The following is a 15,581-nucleotide window of genomic DNA, read 5'->3' as shown; positions in this document are numbered from 1 at the left end:
GCAGCTGAGTCATAGAGGTAACTCTTAGCACTCCGTGGGCCTCCATGATTTGGTTCTGTTCTTAGCAATAAACTCTGTTTTAGTGCCCCCAAAACCTGTTCTTTAAATGTGTCCATCGCTCTTGGCATTTGCTGGAAGAAGAGAAGTAGCATTTCTGTCTTGGAATGAGGAAGGAAAGATGAGGGTCCAGAAGCCTGTAATTTCTGATCTCCATGTGAAGTGGGTGGAAGGTCACCCAATCACAGGCTCACAGCACTGCCAGATGCGAGTGTTTAGGACCTGCTGTGACACTGCTCACACCAGAAGTTTTGCCAGTGGGTGGCAGAGGAATCTGTGGGATTATGTAAGACCTGGGGTATTTAAAGAGGGAGGGCTTTACCAGAACTGAATGAAAACACCATTTGTGGTGAACTGCTATGACCCTGTGAAGACCAAACCTGATTGTAAAAGTCTGGTTCTGTAATGGTAATTTTCCCTCTCTTCTTCCTTTTCACCTTCAGGTTAATGCAGTCATCTGTGGAATCAGTTTGGAATATGGCATTTGACTTCATTCTTGACAATGTTCAGGTAGTTTTACAACAAACATACGGAAGCACATTAAAAGTTATCTGAACTTGTAGTGAAGAGCTTGATGAGAGCCTGGAGCTCTCCGCTAGCTGTGCCATAAGTGCTTGTGAGGTATTTGCAAAGTGCATGATAGTAATGCCCTGAGTTTTTATAATTTCAAATTTCTTTTTAAACAACAAAGTGTTTTGTACATTTCTTTTCAGAAAGTGCCAAATTTGTCAGTATTGCATGTAAATAATTGTGTTAAAATTCTTTTATTGTAGTATAGAATCTATTTACAAAATGTTTGTTTATAAAGTTTTATGGATTTTTACAGTGAAGTGTTTACAGTTGTTTAATAAAGAACTGTATGTATATTTTTGTACTGATTCTATTTTGTGATGCTTCAGTTTGAATGTGGTGAACCCCTTTTATTGAAGCTGCAGCTCTGATTAATTTCACAAAGTTCTGCACAGTGGTACTGCCTCAGCCCATGGAGGAGGCTGCTGTACTTGCACCTGGCCACCTTTGGTTTCTTCTACACTTGACTTTATTACAGATTTTAAGCTGAGGGAAGAATACGAGTTCATTTTCAGTTTCATCCTTCAAAGACTCAAACCAGAGTGGGCTGGCCACTCCCAAAGCACAGCGTCTGCTGAAGCCCAAGTGTGTTCTGTCAGCTCTGGACACACGTGCTTCGGTAGGAGAACAAGGCACCCCAAAGCAGCGCTGCAAAGGGCGAGGGAGGAGCTGACCTGGAGCACTGTCCTCTGCCTTGCTCCTGCTCAAGACAGAGCCACTTCTAAAATACCACAGTTCATCCCCACCTGTGTTCCCTTTCTGCAACATTGCAGAAGAGGGTGTAGGGAGTAGCAGAAGTGAAATAAATCGCCCCAGCTCTTGGGGCTTCCTTAAGTCTTTTAGTGAAGGTATTTTAAAGTTCCACAAGAAGAAGCCACTAAAGAAGCACGGTCTTTTTCCCAGCATTTTTACCTGTGGGAAGAACATCCACCTTTGAGGAAACAATCAAGAATACATCAAGACCACAACGTTTGACATCTGTGTTTTTAAGAACTTTATTAGTGTAGTTTTCATGATTGCATAGTTTGCAAAAGAAAATGTTAACAATTAAATGCAGTCTTCTCCCTCTGATAATTCTGTTCACCCAGTGATGGGAATTTGCACCACACACCAACCATACTGAAAAAGTCCTTTTCAATGGCAAGTTTGAAGTTTAACCAAAAAAAAAATTCTGGTAAATTAAATTCCATTTGCAAAGAAGGTGAGTTAATAAATGTTCCTTTGTAATCGAGTCCACACAATCCCAATTATAACATTCAGATTTTTCCAACATAAAAGTAATCTAAGTGACAGAAATCTGATCAAACTGCTTGTTGCAAGTTAAATTCTTGTAAATATCTTAAATGCTAAAAATCTCAGCTGGATGAAAGATCCTTCTTGATTTTGTTTCAGCTTGTGCTTCTGAAGAGCGCTTGTTTTGCTCCTGTCAGCATGAGCTGTAAGATACCCAGAGACAGCCTGAGTAGGAATATATCAAGCTGTCATCCAGCAGGGAGGTAGAGGGGAAGGTAGGGTAGGAAAACGCTGGAATTACAGGCTGACTCCTGGTCATGACAAACAACATCCACTTCGGAGCTGGTTCAGTCCCACGGTGTCAGATGATCCAACAGCTCTGATGCAGCATCCCAGGTCGCAGCTCCCTGGCAGGCAGCTGTTGGCAGGTGCTGACGCCGCTCTGAGCAGCAGCTGGAGAGGAGATGCCAGCTCTGAACTCCTCCGGGAGTTGTGCTGTGCTGAACACCTGGCCTGCCACTCCAGTGCTTCAGGAACATGGACATCAGCACCCTGCACACACTGCAGGGGGAAGTGCAGCCAGAGGAAGAGACACCTTTGCTGGAATGTGCCTCCACCGTTTTGCCAAGAGAGAGAGGCAAGAGAGCTCCTCCTGACCTTTCCACATCTGCCACAGCCCATGGAGTGAAACTGATTACTGAAGCAAACTGAAACAAATGGGCTACACTCTGTCCATCTCCTTTATTTGTGGCTCTGCATTATAATGATTACAGGTTGACTTCCATGAACTGTACAAGCAGTAAAAGGTGGGCAGCTATGCTTCACAACATTGTTTCACACAAAGCAAATACAGAGATATCCAACTGCCTAATTTTCTATTTAAAAAAATTTCTATAGGCACAAAGCAGAAGAATGTTGGAAAAGAAAGTCAAGGGAAGAGGTATGCATAAATAAAGAAGTACTTCTTACATCAAAAATGTCCCGAGAATCACAAAGTCTGCAGAAGCTTGGTTAATCAAATACTGCAGCACTGCTCTCATCAGTAGAAAAGTGAAAGAGCTTTAGTTCTTAATAAAAATTCAATTTATTTTGTTTTGGAGAGAGGGAGGGACAGAGGGTGGAAGGAAGGTGTGAGAGAAGGAAGGGCAAACTTTAAAACAGCAGCCAGTATTAGGAAGGGCAGTAGGAGAGGTGAACAGGCACATTGGAACCATGGGAACATGTAAATTGACCACTGTCAAACCAGTGTAAATTTCTTGGTTTCTCATGGAAAACATTTTACCCACATATTTTCCTCCCAAACATATATCCAACACTGTCTTAAATATACGACTTTGTTGGTAACTTTTTTAGAACAGGAAGAGTGCATTTATTCCTGCCTCCCCATTGCTGTAAAAAGTTATCTAGATGATTTCAAACACTTTCTTCAGTTCTACTATAAGCTGCCAGTCAGACTTCTGCATCTCATCCCTGAACCAGTCCTTCAGAGCATCAATGGACTGACGACTGATCTGTAACACACAAGACAATCCCATCAGAAACGCACGCGTGCAGGTGCATTAAAGGCAGTTTTAGTACATTGGAAATAATTAACCTGAAGAAGGGGCATCAGTCTGCACAGCAGGAGAGCTCCTTCTGATCCCAGGTTTGCTACTGATTGGCTGTATGACCATCCCATTCATTTGCCTTCATTTCTCATCACATCTCTTATGTGGTCTATCTCTGCAGATGGACAGACAATCCCACCCTTACGCAGTAAGGCAAGAACTGGAGAGGTCTCCTTCTTCCACCAGGGCCCACAGGACCAGCACCCCCTCCCTGTCCCTGTCCCAGGCCCGACTCACCCCTCATTTTTGGGCACATGCCCCCAGCATGTGTGTGGCAGGGGATGTTTTAAAACATGGTGACTGAAGCAGTTGGGAGTGGGGAGAGCTGTGGCTTGGCATCCAACAGTAAAGATGGAGCAAGTGATCATCTCCCCATCCAAGCCCTGTGTTCCACAATTAGGGCAGCTGTTTAGTGCATCATTTCCAACACCAGTGGGGGACTGCTGAGCACCAGCTACAGACAATGGTTTGTGAATAGCGACTGTAGCATTTTACCCTCTTGGGTGTTGGGAGTGCAAGGTATTTCAGTCGCAGCCCATCGCTCCTCCAGGCCTCTCCGGGAACACCACTACAGACCTCAAGCCAAGGCTACAGGAAACAGCTGAACGATGCCACACACGCACCGTGTTCCAAGTGTGTCAGTCTGTGAGGGGAAGCTCCTCACATGGTTTTCAGGCTTCATGCAACAGTTCCACTTCAGGCAAACTGCCACTCTGTCCTAAGCCCTCTCCAAAAACAGATTGCTCTTACCTTACTGACGAGGATATCTGTTGCTTCAAAATGTCGTCCGTACATTTTAGGTGATTCCCCAGGAATTGGTTCTATTTTAACACACACTTCTTGGCCTTTCTTTGCAACATCCACCGGTTTATGGTTTATTTCAATGCTTGTAACTATTCCAATTTCAACGAACTGTAATACAGTGAAGCAGCTGTAAGACACATCCACACCCCCCTGTGCACACACCCTTCCCTAAGTTCCCATCTGTACGTGCAGACTTGCTGCAGGAAGCACAGCGCTGGTGGAGCTGCCGCCTCGGCGTGGTCAAAGCAAAGCATGGCACAGCAAGTGCTTTGTACCGAAAAGGGCAGCAACATCAACTACCCATAGCTCATCTGGGATATCAACTGGTTATCTCAAAGTGTTGGGAGTTGAATTCCCCCCTTCTTAGCTACCAGAATGGCAACTGTGCTCGTTACTACAGCACAGAACTGGCAGTGGGGGAGCAGGATGGCTCTCAGGCAGGTGCCTTCCAGCCACACTTCCCGTGTCCAGTGGCAGGGCTCAATTCTGCTGGCAATTAGATCCTTGACCCCCAGAAGAGACTTGATCTACAAGTCTGAACCTCATCTCCTGCCACAAATCTGCGCACTGGGGAAAGGTGTGCAAACATTCCACGGTGCCTCATCCCAGGAACTACCAGGTGGATCAGACACGCCCTGGGAAGAGGCGCTTACTCACATTTTTGCTGGGTACACACATGGGAGTCCCCTGCTTCACCTGGCCGGCCTCCACAACAACACCCATCACTATTGGGTCACGAGAGTTGAAAATGAACTGAGGGAGGATTTTCAACTTGCATGGAAACACTGCTATATGCCTGGAAGATGAAAGAAAAGGCACTTGGAAAGAGATACTGGAACAGCGTATGTAGCATTAACAGTTCTGCCTTCTCCCACACTTCTTGGGCATTTTTCTAAGAGTGTCACTTGGGGAAAAATCAAGCAGGAAAAAACCTGCTTTCCAAACTTGCTAATACCAGTCCATACCTGATCTTCAAGAACTACAGGGAACAATAATGAAGCATGGCTGGCTTGGATTTTATTTTAAGAGGCTTGGGCACTCAACTTAGACCAAGACTGAAAGAGCAGGAATTTTACAGTATAATAACAGCCGCAGAAGAGCACGGGCGTAGAAATACTGGTGCCTTAACCCATCACAAGGGCTCAAAAAATTTCAAGATTTTTGTTTGTAAAGTGAACAAATACATTTAAATGCTGAAGTATGCAAACTCAACTTGGGATCAATATGAACTGAGGATCCCCCAATGACACATGATTCCAAAAATTTATTTTGGGTCCCTATATATCCTTAAATGATTGCATATTCATGTTACTGCAGTCGGAAAGAAGCCCTCTGCACTAGAGTTGCATAAAATATAAAACAACAGAATCCAAATCCCTTCAGTTTTGTTTTCTTAGGCTGTGAGACTAACTCATCTGTCACAAACTAGAAACAGAAGCCAAGTATAGAAAGGAAATGTTAAAAAGAACGCTCCATGTTACATAACAGTTCTAGCTCAATCTTGTACCTGCTGCACAGCTTTCACAACTCTCATCCTACTGTGCCTAATCCAGATGTAAACAATTAGTCTGGAGCACTGAATTCTTGAAAAATTATTGCTCTACCCTCCCCCTCCTTCCCATCACCAAGTAGTAACAAGGAAACAACAGGTAAAATGCAGTTTCAGGTATACTGAAATAAGCAACGCACTTATTTGGGAAGCATCCAGAATATGACTGCTCATACTTACTTGAATTCCTCTTGTTTCTGTTTTTTGTAGTCTTGTCTATACTTCGTGAAGGCATCAAATAAGTGATAAATTATTTCAGCACTAAAGATACGCACTCCTAAACTATCAGCCATTTCCTGTGCGTCGCGCTCAATCCTCACATCGAATGCCAGAATGACGGCATACCTGTAAGGATCAGTCCAGCAGTTACCAGACAGAGCACAGAGCCAGAGCTAAGGAGGGCACTGGTCCTTCCTGCAGCCCCAGCACATTTATCAACAGAGTCAAGCAGAGTTACTTACTGTGGGTCATGCTCCAACATTACTGATGCCTTCATAACATCTTTTTTATGGACAGGACCTATATTAATTCCTGAATACTGTTGAAGAAAGCCACACAAATCAAGTCACTAAACTTGCCAAGTCAACAGAAAACAGTGACTAAATCATAGAACCAACAACATCAGATACAGCACAGAAATACTTACTGGCACTTCTGACGTTTTAAGAAATTCAAGTAATGCCTCTAAAGAGCCTAAAGTAGAAGCCTGAACATAAACACCTTTCTCTTCTAATTTGATTGCATTCAGTGTTTGCTTCAGTTCATGTATTAGTTCATCCTTTACAAGAAAGAAGAAAAAAAAATTAGAAAAAGGAAATTTTTTAGTTCTCTTGCTATTTATGGTTCAGGGTACAAAATCTTCCTGTTCATGAGCTGGTGGAAGTATGACAGCCATACTGACAGGCCCCAGCTCAGACTTGCAGTGTAAGTCACACACAGCCTTGTGAGGGACACTGTGATTGTTTCCCACATTAGAAAAGCCTGAGCTGAACTAGACCTGAGGATTTTGCAAGAATGTGATCATATAAAACGGCAAATGCCCATCTTGGGAGTCAGTAACATTTCTCTGCAGAATGCACATTGCTCTCCCCTGTCTGCAGGGAGGACTGAGCAAACACTCCGTGTGTGCTGATGCCAGTGGCTGCCTGAGGATCCATGGCAAAAGCTGACACGTAAAGCCATGAGCTGGAAAGGATCCTGAACTCTCTTTAGGCCTGGGTACAAAACAGGATGCAAGAGCAGCAAGGCCATTTTGCTGCTTTCAGAAGAGTCAAACCCACATTTTTTCAGAGCACCTCCCTTTTTAAACCCAAACACTCCCATCTCTTCCTCTGGCAGATAAATGGGTGTTGCCATTTACTTGAGGTCACCACAGATCTACTCCCAGCAGGACACTTTCTACACATTGTTGTATGTACCAAGCAACTAGGTCTGTGTGTGGACATCCCAAAAGTTTAACCTCCCTTTAGAGGCACAAATAAGTAGACAGAAGACTAAAGTAAAACTACAGTTAAAAGTTAATTAATAACACATGAGTTTCCTTTCCAAAACACTTTCCTTCCTTTGGAGAACAGTAGCATCTCACCGCAATTTGGGTTTTAGGATAGCTACATCCTCTCCACCATTTTTTAAGTCAGAAAAGAAATTACACAACTCTTAAATCAGTTTTGCAATTATGACAGTTTTAAGAACTCCACTAGCAGATACGTACCTAATATAATGTCATTAGAATATATGCATAAATTACAACAAATATCAAATCAGTAATTAACAGTCAAACTATGACATAATACTTGCTTTCAAATCTCATTCTACCAACAGAGAGACCCCAGCAAAATACCAGGGAAAAAGCTAATGGTCAAGACACTAAAGACATCAAAGCTTCACATGGACACAAGGCTACAGCACGTTACTGGAACAGTTTTTAAAGCAACCAAAAAAGCCAGTTAGTTGTGTACTGAGCTCTCAACATTTGAATGAGTTTCATCACCAGAGAACTCAAGTTAGTGTATTGTATTTCAACATTAGTCACCTCACCTTGAGGACTGGGACTTCATCCTCTTTATAAGCTACAAGCAATGGCAAACCAGCCAATGTTTTTTCCAAATCTTTCCCAAGAATCTTCACACCTTGAGCAGCAACAACCTCTTTGTGCTTCTCATACTGGTTCTGAAAAAGAGAATATACACACTAGCAAAGAGTTCGTGTCGATGGTGCACAGCAACACAAGTGCTGAGCAGCTGAAGAAATTGCAACCCACAAGCACAGCCGAGAGCAGACACTGAAGTGCAGCACCTCCCATCTTTCATCAGTGACTGTCTCTGCTTTGCAGTTGCATGTTCCTGTCTGCACACTCCCCTCCCTTCAGATGTCCCTGCACCTCTGCTGAGGGGGGCAGGGCATGGGGAAATCCTCTAAAAACAGAGAAGGGGGCCAAAAAGAAACATAGGTTAGAAAAGAGCAAGCAGCAAATAGGCAGCTACTCGCTAATAAACCCATAGGGAAGTGAGAGGAAGATGCTAACTGCTCAACAAAAGCACTAAAGCTTAGCTGATACACAGCCCAGGGTTTTGTACACGAAGAGCTGTCTCACTCTCCCACTAAAGGCCTCTCATCCAGCGTGGTTCCATGCTCAGTTTCCCCGTTGCTCCTCCCCATCCAGGGGAACTTTGAAGATCTCTCCACACTCAGGGCAGGCCCCAAGGCACGACAAAACCAGTTATTTCTGAAGATCTTTAAATCAATGTTGGAAGGATTTTCTGGTTTGTTTCTTCATTTCTTTTGTTTAGATGTCTGATCCTTTTCTTAGAACTGCAAGGCAGCTTCCTTCCTCAGTAAGCACTTTGTTCCTGCAAGCCTCTATGCTTTAGCCCTCTACCCCAAAATCTGGGTCTTATTTCAAGGATGACAATTCTGCATAAACAAGCTGAATCAAAATGCTTCCTCACTGTCTGCTTTAAAAAAACCCAACAGCTATCCTGGATCCGCTTGCCCAGCTCAAGGTTCCCAAATCTAGCATTCACAATGATGCCGATACCCTGTGCTCCATCTCTCACCAAAGGACAGAAACTCATCTGAAGATGATGTTGATGGGAACCCGTTATTATGTTACGCTGCTATTCAGTCCCCAGAACAACCCTGGAGTCTCTAGGAGTTTCACACACCAGTTTACCTTCTGCTTTCAAATAAAGGGAAGCAAATGGATGGAAACGCTTTCAATTCATTCCTCATGACAGCAAAACACTCAGCAGCTTCCAGCTAAGCAGAGAACAAAATCTAAGCATAAACATCCGTTTCCCTTTTGTCCCTCTGCAGCCATTACCAAGGTATTACTGTAAAGCTGCATCCAGAGCAGGAAGCCTTAGATTTGCCAAGGCAACTGTCCCACCCCACAGCCGATAATCCGGCCAAGCGGAAAGAAGGGCTTGTCTTTCCACTTAAAGCAGGTCAAGAGGATCTTGTTCGGATTCTACCTCAGCACCAACACTGCATCCTTCAGCACCTCTGAGGCTACAGCAATCTCATACCAACATCAGCCCAGGGCCCAGCAATTATTAGCATTACTTCTAAGAGTACCTACATTTGCAGGATGGAACTAAATTAAACACCAAGGACTACAGTAGTCTGCAGGGACACTAGTTTTACACCTCTGAACCAAACCTTTAAGGTCTATCCTATTACATACACCTAGGTTATCTGTATGGAGCGTTTTGCCTTAAACAAAATCTGTGCAAGCACTTTTTTAAGCAGGAAAAATCAGAGCACCTCTTTTAATCATGTTTGAATTGTATGCATGAATCTTAATATATTTATCAATTTATTTATAGCCTTTTGTTTCTGTGTCCCCTCCTCATTTCAGTTTCTCTCCTCAGGCTATTAAGACTAGGGCAGCAAACCCAACAATTCTTGAAATTGCCAAGAGGTTGCAGATTCTGCAGCAGTTCTGGTCACTGCCACTCATCAACCAGCCCCAGAAACTCACTTGTTCACTTTTCTCAAACCTAAGTATATATGATTTTTGTTAGTAAAAAACCCCATTTTTACTAATGATGTAATTTGAACTCAGAAGTCACTGTACCAGTACACTCCAGTTTCCATTTAAGATGGGTATCTCCCTCTCACACATAGCCAAATGCTTGAATCCCGTATTAAAGCATGCACATCCTAATCCTCACTGCAAGGTAATTCCTCGATCCTTTTCCTGGCCAGTATTGTAACAACACACACACAAATAGGTACGTACAAGTACATTCACAAAAAATGCCACGTGTGCGCTGTCTTTCCCTTGAGGCCACCCTTAGATACTGCTAATACAGCTGAACTCTACTACATTCCCATTTTTCATAAAGCTTGGTTTGTTTTTTCCTGGATTTAAAAGCCAGAACACTAAAACCAGCTGCCGTACCTTAACTCGTAGCTCCTTCATAGGAGGAGGTAGCAGAAGACCTCTAATCTGAGTCACTATAGGACCTTCTACCCCAGGAACAATAATGGTGTCTCCTTCTTTCAGGCGTCCATTAATCAGAATAACATCTATGGTAGTGCCCATGCCTGGTAGTGCTTTAACCTGAATGAAAGGTGAAAAAAGTTACTCCCTATTTAAGGACTCAAACATACAGTTTTTTACCAGAAAAAGAGGGACAGGGAAAGGAGAAATTTCTGTGTGAATTTCTAGGAAGAGTTGCTGGATTACCTCCATGACTTGAGCTCTCAGTTCCTGACACTCAGCCAGCCTCTTAGTCAGCATAGTTTGCGTGAGCTCCACGAGAAGAGCTATCAGGCTTCCCATGCCATCCCCTGTGTGAGCAGAGGTAGGTACAAGAGAAAGAAAAGTGCGGCGATCCTTATTCTCATAATACAAGGCAGCGTTCAAGCCCTGGAATCAGGATTAATAGTTACACAGGGAAAAACATATACATCAGTGTTAACAGAAACATTCAACCCCACTCAAGTACCACTGCATTTTTTAAAGCCCAGATTAAAAAAACAACACTGTTACTGACAGTATGCTATGGAACATGAAGCCTCAATTCACACTTGGAAGCAGTGTGGGATAACACTACAAAGTTAATTAGCCCATTTAGCTTCTACGCTAACAGAAGAAGTTCCCAGAACTGATGTGATTCATACCCTGCCAGTATCCAAAGGAAAAAGAGACAGATGAGATTCTCTCGGGATATTCCCAAAGAGAAAAAGAACAGGGACATAAAACTTCATCTGCTATTCATGGCTCCATTGACCATGCACAGCAATTAGCTACTTTTCTCCACACTAACACTTTCAAGGATGAAGCACTTAAAACAGATTAATGTAACAAGAACGAAGTTTGTTTTATGAGAGGTAAACACCAATGTGTCAGGGGAGACACAACAGTTTTCTTGATATTCTGAGGTGTTTTGTGGAAGAGGGAAAAAACAAAACAAAACAAAACACATGCACAACCCCAAAACAAACATACACAAACCACACCACCCACCCACCCCTTTTCTATCACTTTTGTTAAGCAAAGAATCTTGAATATTCCAGCCTACCTGTTTTGCAAATTCTACTATGATAGCTTTTACGCGTTCTTCGAATTCATCTTTTGTGTTCTTTTTCTGCTTCTTTAAGGTGACAGCTACATCTGTATCTGGACTTTTTTTCCAATCATATAACCTATCAATCTTGAAAATACAACAGTAGGTCATCTTATGCAGCTTACTAAAGGGCATCTTTATGTTTATGCCACATTATCGGTGAGAAACACTTTACCAACCAACTTAGCCAGCCATCTATCTGCTCCAGTAATCAAATTAAATCTTTTCTATCTGCTTTAGCCGCTATATTTAGCTCTGTTTATGTATTTACCCAATGTCAGATATCATTTCAGGATGGCAATACTACTTCAGGTTTTAAAAATTCAAGCTATAATAATCGAGGTTCATATGGAAAAGATTTATATGCATTAATTGCATCAAGTTTAAGATAAAACATTCAGAAGAAAGAGAGCCATGTATAGCTTCACATAACACACAAAAACATCTCAGAAATCATGAGGTGTTGGGGTTTTTTCCCCCAAAAAGAGACTGTACTAGTTTTACATAGAACTTCTAAAACTTATTATTGAATTTGGACCCTTTCCTGTGTTGCTACAGAGAAGGGACCATAGTGAGTTGTTCAGAAGATATAACTCTGTACTTAAAAAACACTTCCCCAAATAACTTTCCAAAGCAGGATTGACTTAGTCCAAAAAACTATTACATTTGTACAAAATCAAAATTACATCTTAAGAAAATGGATTATAATCTGGTCAAACAATACAATTGTAACTTGAAATGCAGGAACTTTTGGCTATTTAATCTCAGGCTCACTGTAGGCCTGTGACAGCTGTGAAACGTAGCTGGGTCTTCGTGTCTAAACTGAGACTGAACTATTTACTATTCTGCCATAAGGTCTTAACACCTTTCCATCCAGTGGGTTGTTTGGGTTCTTTTTAAAAAGTAGTCGTTTTTAGCAATGAGATAATGGCCTCCTCAGTTCCAACCACCTTCAATCTTAACGCTCCTTTCGTTTTTTGAAGTATACTGCACTTTTCACACTCCACATGAATAGTTCTGACAGTTCTGTCAGCATGTCAGATGGCTTCCCAAGTCATTGGACATGAGTAATTTCCACATTCATAATTCATCTGTATGTTCATATGAATTACATGTAATTCATCAAGTCATCACAAACAGGCAGCATAATTTCTCATGCACAGGATTTCTAAAAACAGGGCTGAAAGAAACTGGCTACTTTACCATCTAATACTGCAAAGGCCAAAACACTTTGCACCACTGATCAACATTACTGCTCTGAGTGCTTAAAGTCAGCTTGTCCTAAAGTCAAACTAACAAGTATCAGTGGCTTAAATAAAGTGTGACTTTTCAACATGAAGCTTGTGTGTGAATTGTATCAGAAAACGTACAAAAATCATGTAAACACCACAACTGAAGTACAACTTCCAGAAGCGTGAATCATATACAGAAGTTATGTAAGGTAAACAAAACCCAAGAAGAACTGCCTGTTCTGCAAAGCTCCCGTAAAGCCATCGTGGTATCAAGGACACAAAAATTATAAACACAGGATCCAAGAACCATCACATCAGACTTCACACAAAAAATTCCAGTTCAAGGAAAAAAAACAGACAATTGTCAAATGCCAAATACATTTTTTGCATAGGGAAATACACTATTAAAGTAAAAAGTTATCCTACCTTGTTGAGAGCTACTATAAAGGGGCATTTCTTTGATTTCAACAGATTTATTGATTCAATTGTCTGTGGCTCCAAACCATGCATGATGTCAACTACAAGTATAGCAATATCACAAAGCGAGCTTCCTCTATTTCTTAGATTGCTGTGGCATTAAAAGACAAAAATAAAAAAAATCAGTAATGTAGCAACAGAATTTTAATAAAAACACAAAGTACAATGTCAAACTTGCACTGACAAAAAAAAAGCTAAAGCTGATCAAGTAGTTATTTCCCCTCAAAAATGTAAACTACATAAAACAAGTTCAAATGACACTTTGTAAATTTAACAGAATTTATTAAAGTATGTGTAAGCAAAAATAAGAACTATTATTCTCCCAAGAGTTCTCATATTATATATTTTTACCCTGTAAGACATGTTCTGATCATCTTCTGAGCCAGAAATGGGACAGTTAAAGTGAAATACAGGAGTGCAAAACCTGAACAAGACATTTTTTTTATACAATGCTACAGAAGCACAATGTATATACTATGTTATATTTTTTAAACAGTATAAACAGACTATCACATCTTTGGTGCCGAACAAAACCTGGCTAGAAGATGGAGGAGCTGTAAGTGGTACGATGCCAACCTACTGATCTTGACATTAACAAGTGCCCCACAACATGGCATTTCAATGCTTGCAAAGGTTGATACTTTATAAAGTCTTAATCCTTCTGTTTGGAGATTTCATCCCAGTGAGTTTCGTTATGCATGCCACGCTTTAACCTCGAAGCTGATTTAGTGGCTTGCCTGCATGCCACCAGACAGTATTTGATCTCTTCTAAGACTCAGATGATTTGTGCAATTAGTAACTCCCAGTCTTATGAACTCAGTTACCTTAACATTGACACTATGAACAGGAGACTAGGACAGAAGTTTTAAGTTTTCATAGCACTTAGGTCACCTGAAATTCTCACCTTTTCTTCTCCAGCTAGCTTCCTGCTTCCATCTTTCTCTTTAGTACATTAACTATTTATTTACATGCTTTTTCAGATATTCATGGCTCAACTGGCACGAAGACAGAAAATTAATCAGCTATAAAAGGCCAGCAATTAACCAGATATAAAAAGCACCTGCAAATGAAGCAAATCCACTTATTCCTCTACTTAAGTTTGGTTTGGTTGGGCTTTTTTTCAAGTGGGAACCAACACAATGAATTAGGCAAAGACCTCGCACTTTGTTAAAAATAAGTTTCAGTCGTCACTTCTAGTACGTACAAACATTGTGAGAAAACATTACCTGAAAGACTCATGTCCTGGAGTGTCAATTATCAGCATGCCTGGAATTTTTATGTTCTCTCTGTCAAACTAACATTTCAAAATATTAGTTCTCTTATAGAGATTGCACAAGAATTAAAACAAGAGCTGGCAACATTACTGATATCCTGCACTTCAAGAATCCAGATACATATATTAAGAAAGGTCAGCACTCTTTATAAACCAAATCAGCCAAAGCTCATTTCAATATTAAAGTAGCACATTCCCCTAGGTATCAAGTGGTCATAATCTAAAGCCTACAGGGTAGTGAGATTTATCATCCTTGTCTTGATGATATTCTCCTTTCCCCTGACTTTACATATTTAATAAATTAAAAAAAATCTTGGAAAAAGCCATCACTACCAAGGTTTTTCAGTCAGCTGCTGCAGCAAGCAAAATAGGATATAGTATCCAAAACAAGCAATATAGAACAGTTGCTATTTCTGTAACACAATAAAGTGAATCACCCAGGAACTGGCCCAATTCCAGTACGTACAGCAAATGGTAAGTTTAACAGAAAATATACTCAGCAGATTTCAAAAAGTCTCCATTTACAATCAAAATACTGACAAATAAGCAGTCTATGCACTGATATGCACTGTCCAGAGCAGAGTAAGCAGTATTTGCATATTTTTCTTCAGAAGGGACAATGCATTAATTGAAACCAAATGTATCAATGAAAATGAAAAAAAAGACAGCCTCCCCCTTTGGTGGGGGAAGGATAAGAATTTAAAAAATAATAAAAAAAAACAACCCCAAAATTAGAGATAGGGGATAAGTACATCTGTCCATGTAAGGAAATCTCACATGTCCTTAATTAGTTTCATTTCATATCTAAGAAACAGTTGTTGAAGCGCTGCAACTTACATTTTTCACCATCTTGGTTTGCTCATTGATGGCTTCAAGGGGAACATTAGTGGCACCAATCTGCTGAGTGATACCACCAGCCTCACTGTCCTGCACGTGCGTGTGGCGGAGCTAAAAGCAAAAAACAGACCAGAAGTACTGACATGTGAGAGACTAAGGTTCTCTGAGCGCACTTTAATTATTCCTGTCTTTAACCAAAAAAACCCCACATGCATAAAGAAGACACACAGGCAGTGCCTTCACACTCCACACCTCACCTTATCTAAAATTTTGGTCTTGCCCGTGTCTACATGCCCCAGGACACAGATAACTGGTGCTCTGAGCTTTTCAGTGTTCATATTTTTGCTGTTTTCAGCTCGTCGTTTC

At 41.3% G+C, this 15,581-nt stretch overlaps 2 protein-coding genes across 6 annotated transcripts in view; one reads left to right on the top strand and one right to left on the bottom strand.

The window, feature by feature from the left end:
* REV1 (REV1 DNA directed polymerase) overlaps positions 1–14,197 on the top strand; it is a 66,558-nt gene extending 52,361 nt beyond the window's left edge. Inside the window, exons 23-24 of one of the 5 annotated variants that reach the window (XM_027896596.1) lie at positions 501–567; positions 14,086–14,197. In XM_027896596.1, the coding sequence (XP_027752397.1) occupies positions 501–567; positions 14,086–14,133 (115 nt within the window). In that variant the 3' untranslated portion in view covers positions 14,134–14,197. Of the gene's footprint in view, positions 1–500; positions 932–9,692; positions 9,975–14,085 lie in introns of those variants that run through there. The other 4 variants (XM_027896594.1, XM_027896595.1, XM_027896598.1 and 1 more) reach the window with 4 other exon arrangements.
* EIF5B (eukaryotic translation initiation factor 5B) overlaps positions 1,598–15,581 on the bottom strand; it is a 36,556-nt gene continuing 22,572 nt past the window's right edge. The window contains exons 11-24 of the mRNA XM_027896600.1: positions 15,473–15,580; positions 15,216–15,326; positions 14,332–14,399; positions 13,055–13,196; positions 11,352–11,483; positions 10,514–10,696; positions 10,226–10,387; positions 7,858–7,989; positions 6,467–6,598; positions 6,282–6,358; positions 6,001–6,165; positions 4,929–5,067; positions 4,218–4,379; positions 1,598–3,371 (exon numbers count right to left, since the gene is read on the bottom strand). Of these exons, the coding sequence (XP_027752401.1) occupies positions 3,264–3,371; positions 4,218–4,379; positions 4,929–5,067; positions 6,001–6,165; positions 6,282–6,358; positions 6,467–6,598; positions 7,858–7,989; positions 10,226–10,387; positions 10,514–10,696; positions 11,352–11,483; positions 13,055–13,196; positions 14,332–14,399; positions 15,216–15,326; positions 15,473–15,580 (1,821 nt within the window). The 3' untranslated portion in view covers positions 1,598–3,263. The remainder of the gene's footprint in view (positions 3,372–4,217; positions 4,380–4,928; positions 5,068–6,000; positions 6,166–6,281; positions 6,359–6,466; positions 6,599–7,857; positions 7,990–10,225; positions 10,388–10,513; positions 10,697–11,351; positions 11,484–13,054; positions 13,197–14,331; positions 14,400–15,215; positions 15,327–15,472; position 15,581) is intronic.

The sequence above is a fragment of the Empidonax traillii genome, unplaced genomic scaffold, assembly GCF_003031625.1.
Source record: "Empidonax traillii isolate 1590-97213 ecotype Southwest subspecies unplaced genomic scaffold, ASM303162v1 scaffold503:size689781, whole genome shotgun sequence".
Lineage (NCBI taxonomy): Eukaryota > Metazoa > Chordata > Aves > Passeriformes > Tyrannidae > Empidonax > Empidonax traillii.
The sequence above is the reverse complement of the archived record's forward strand: the minus strand, read 5'-3'. Positions and strand labels throughout refer to the sequence as shown.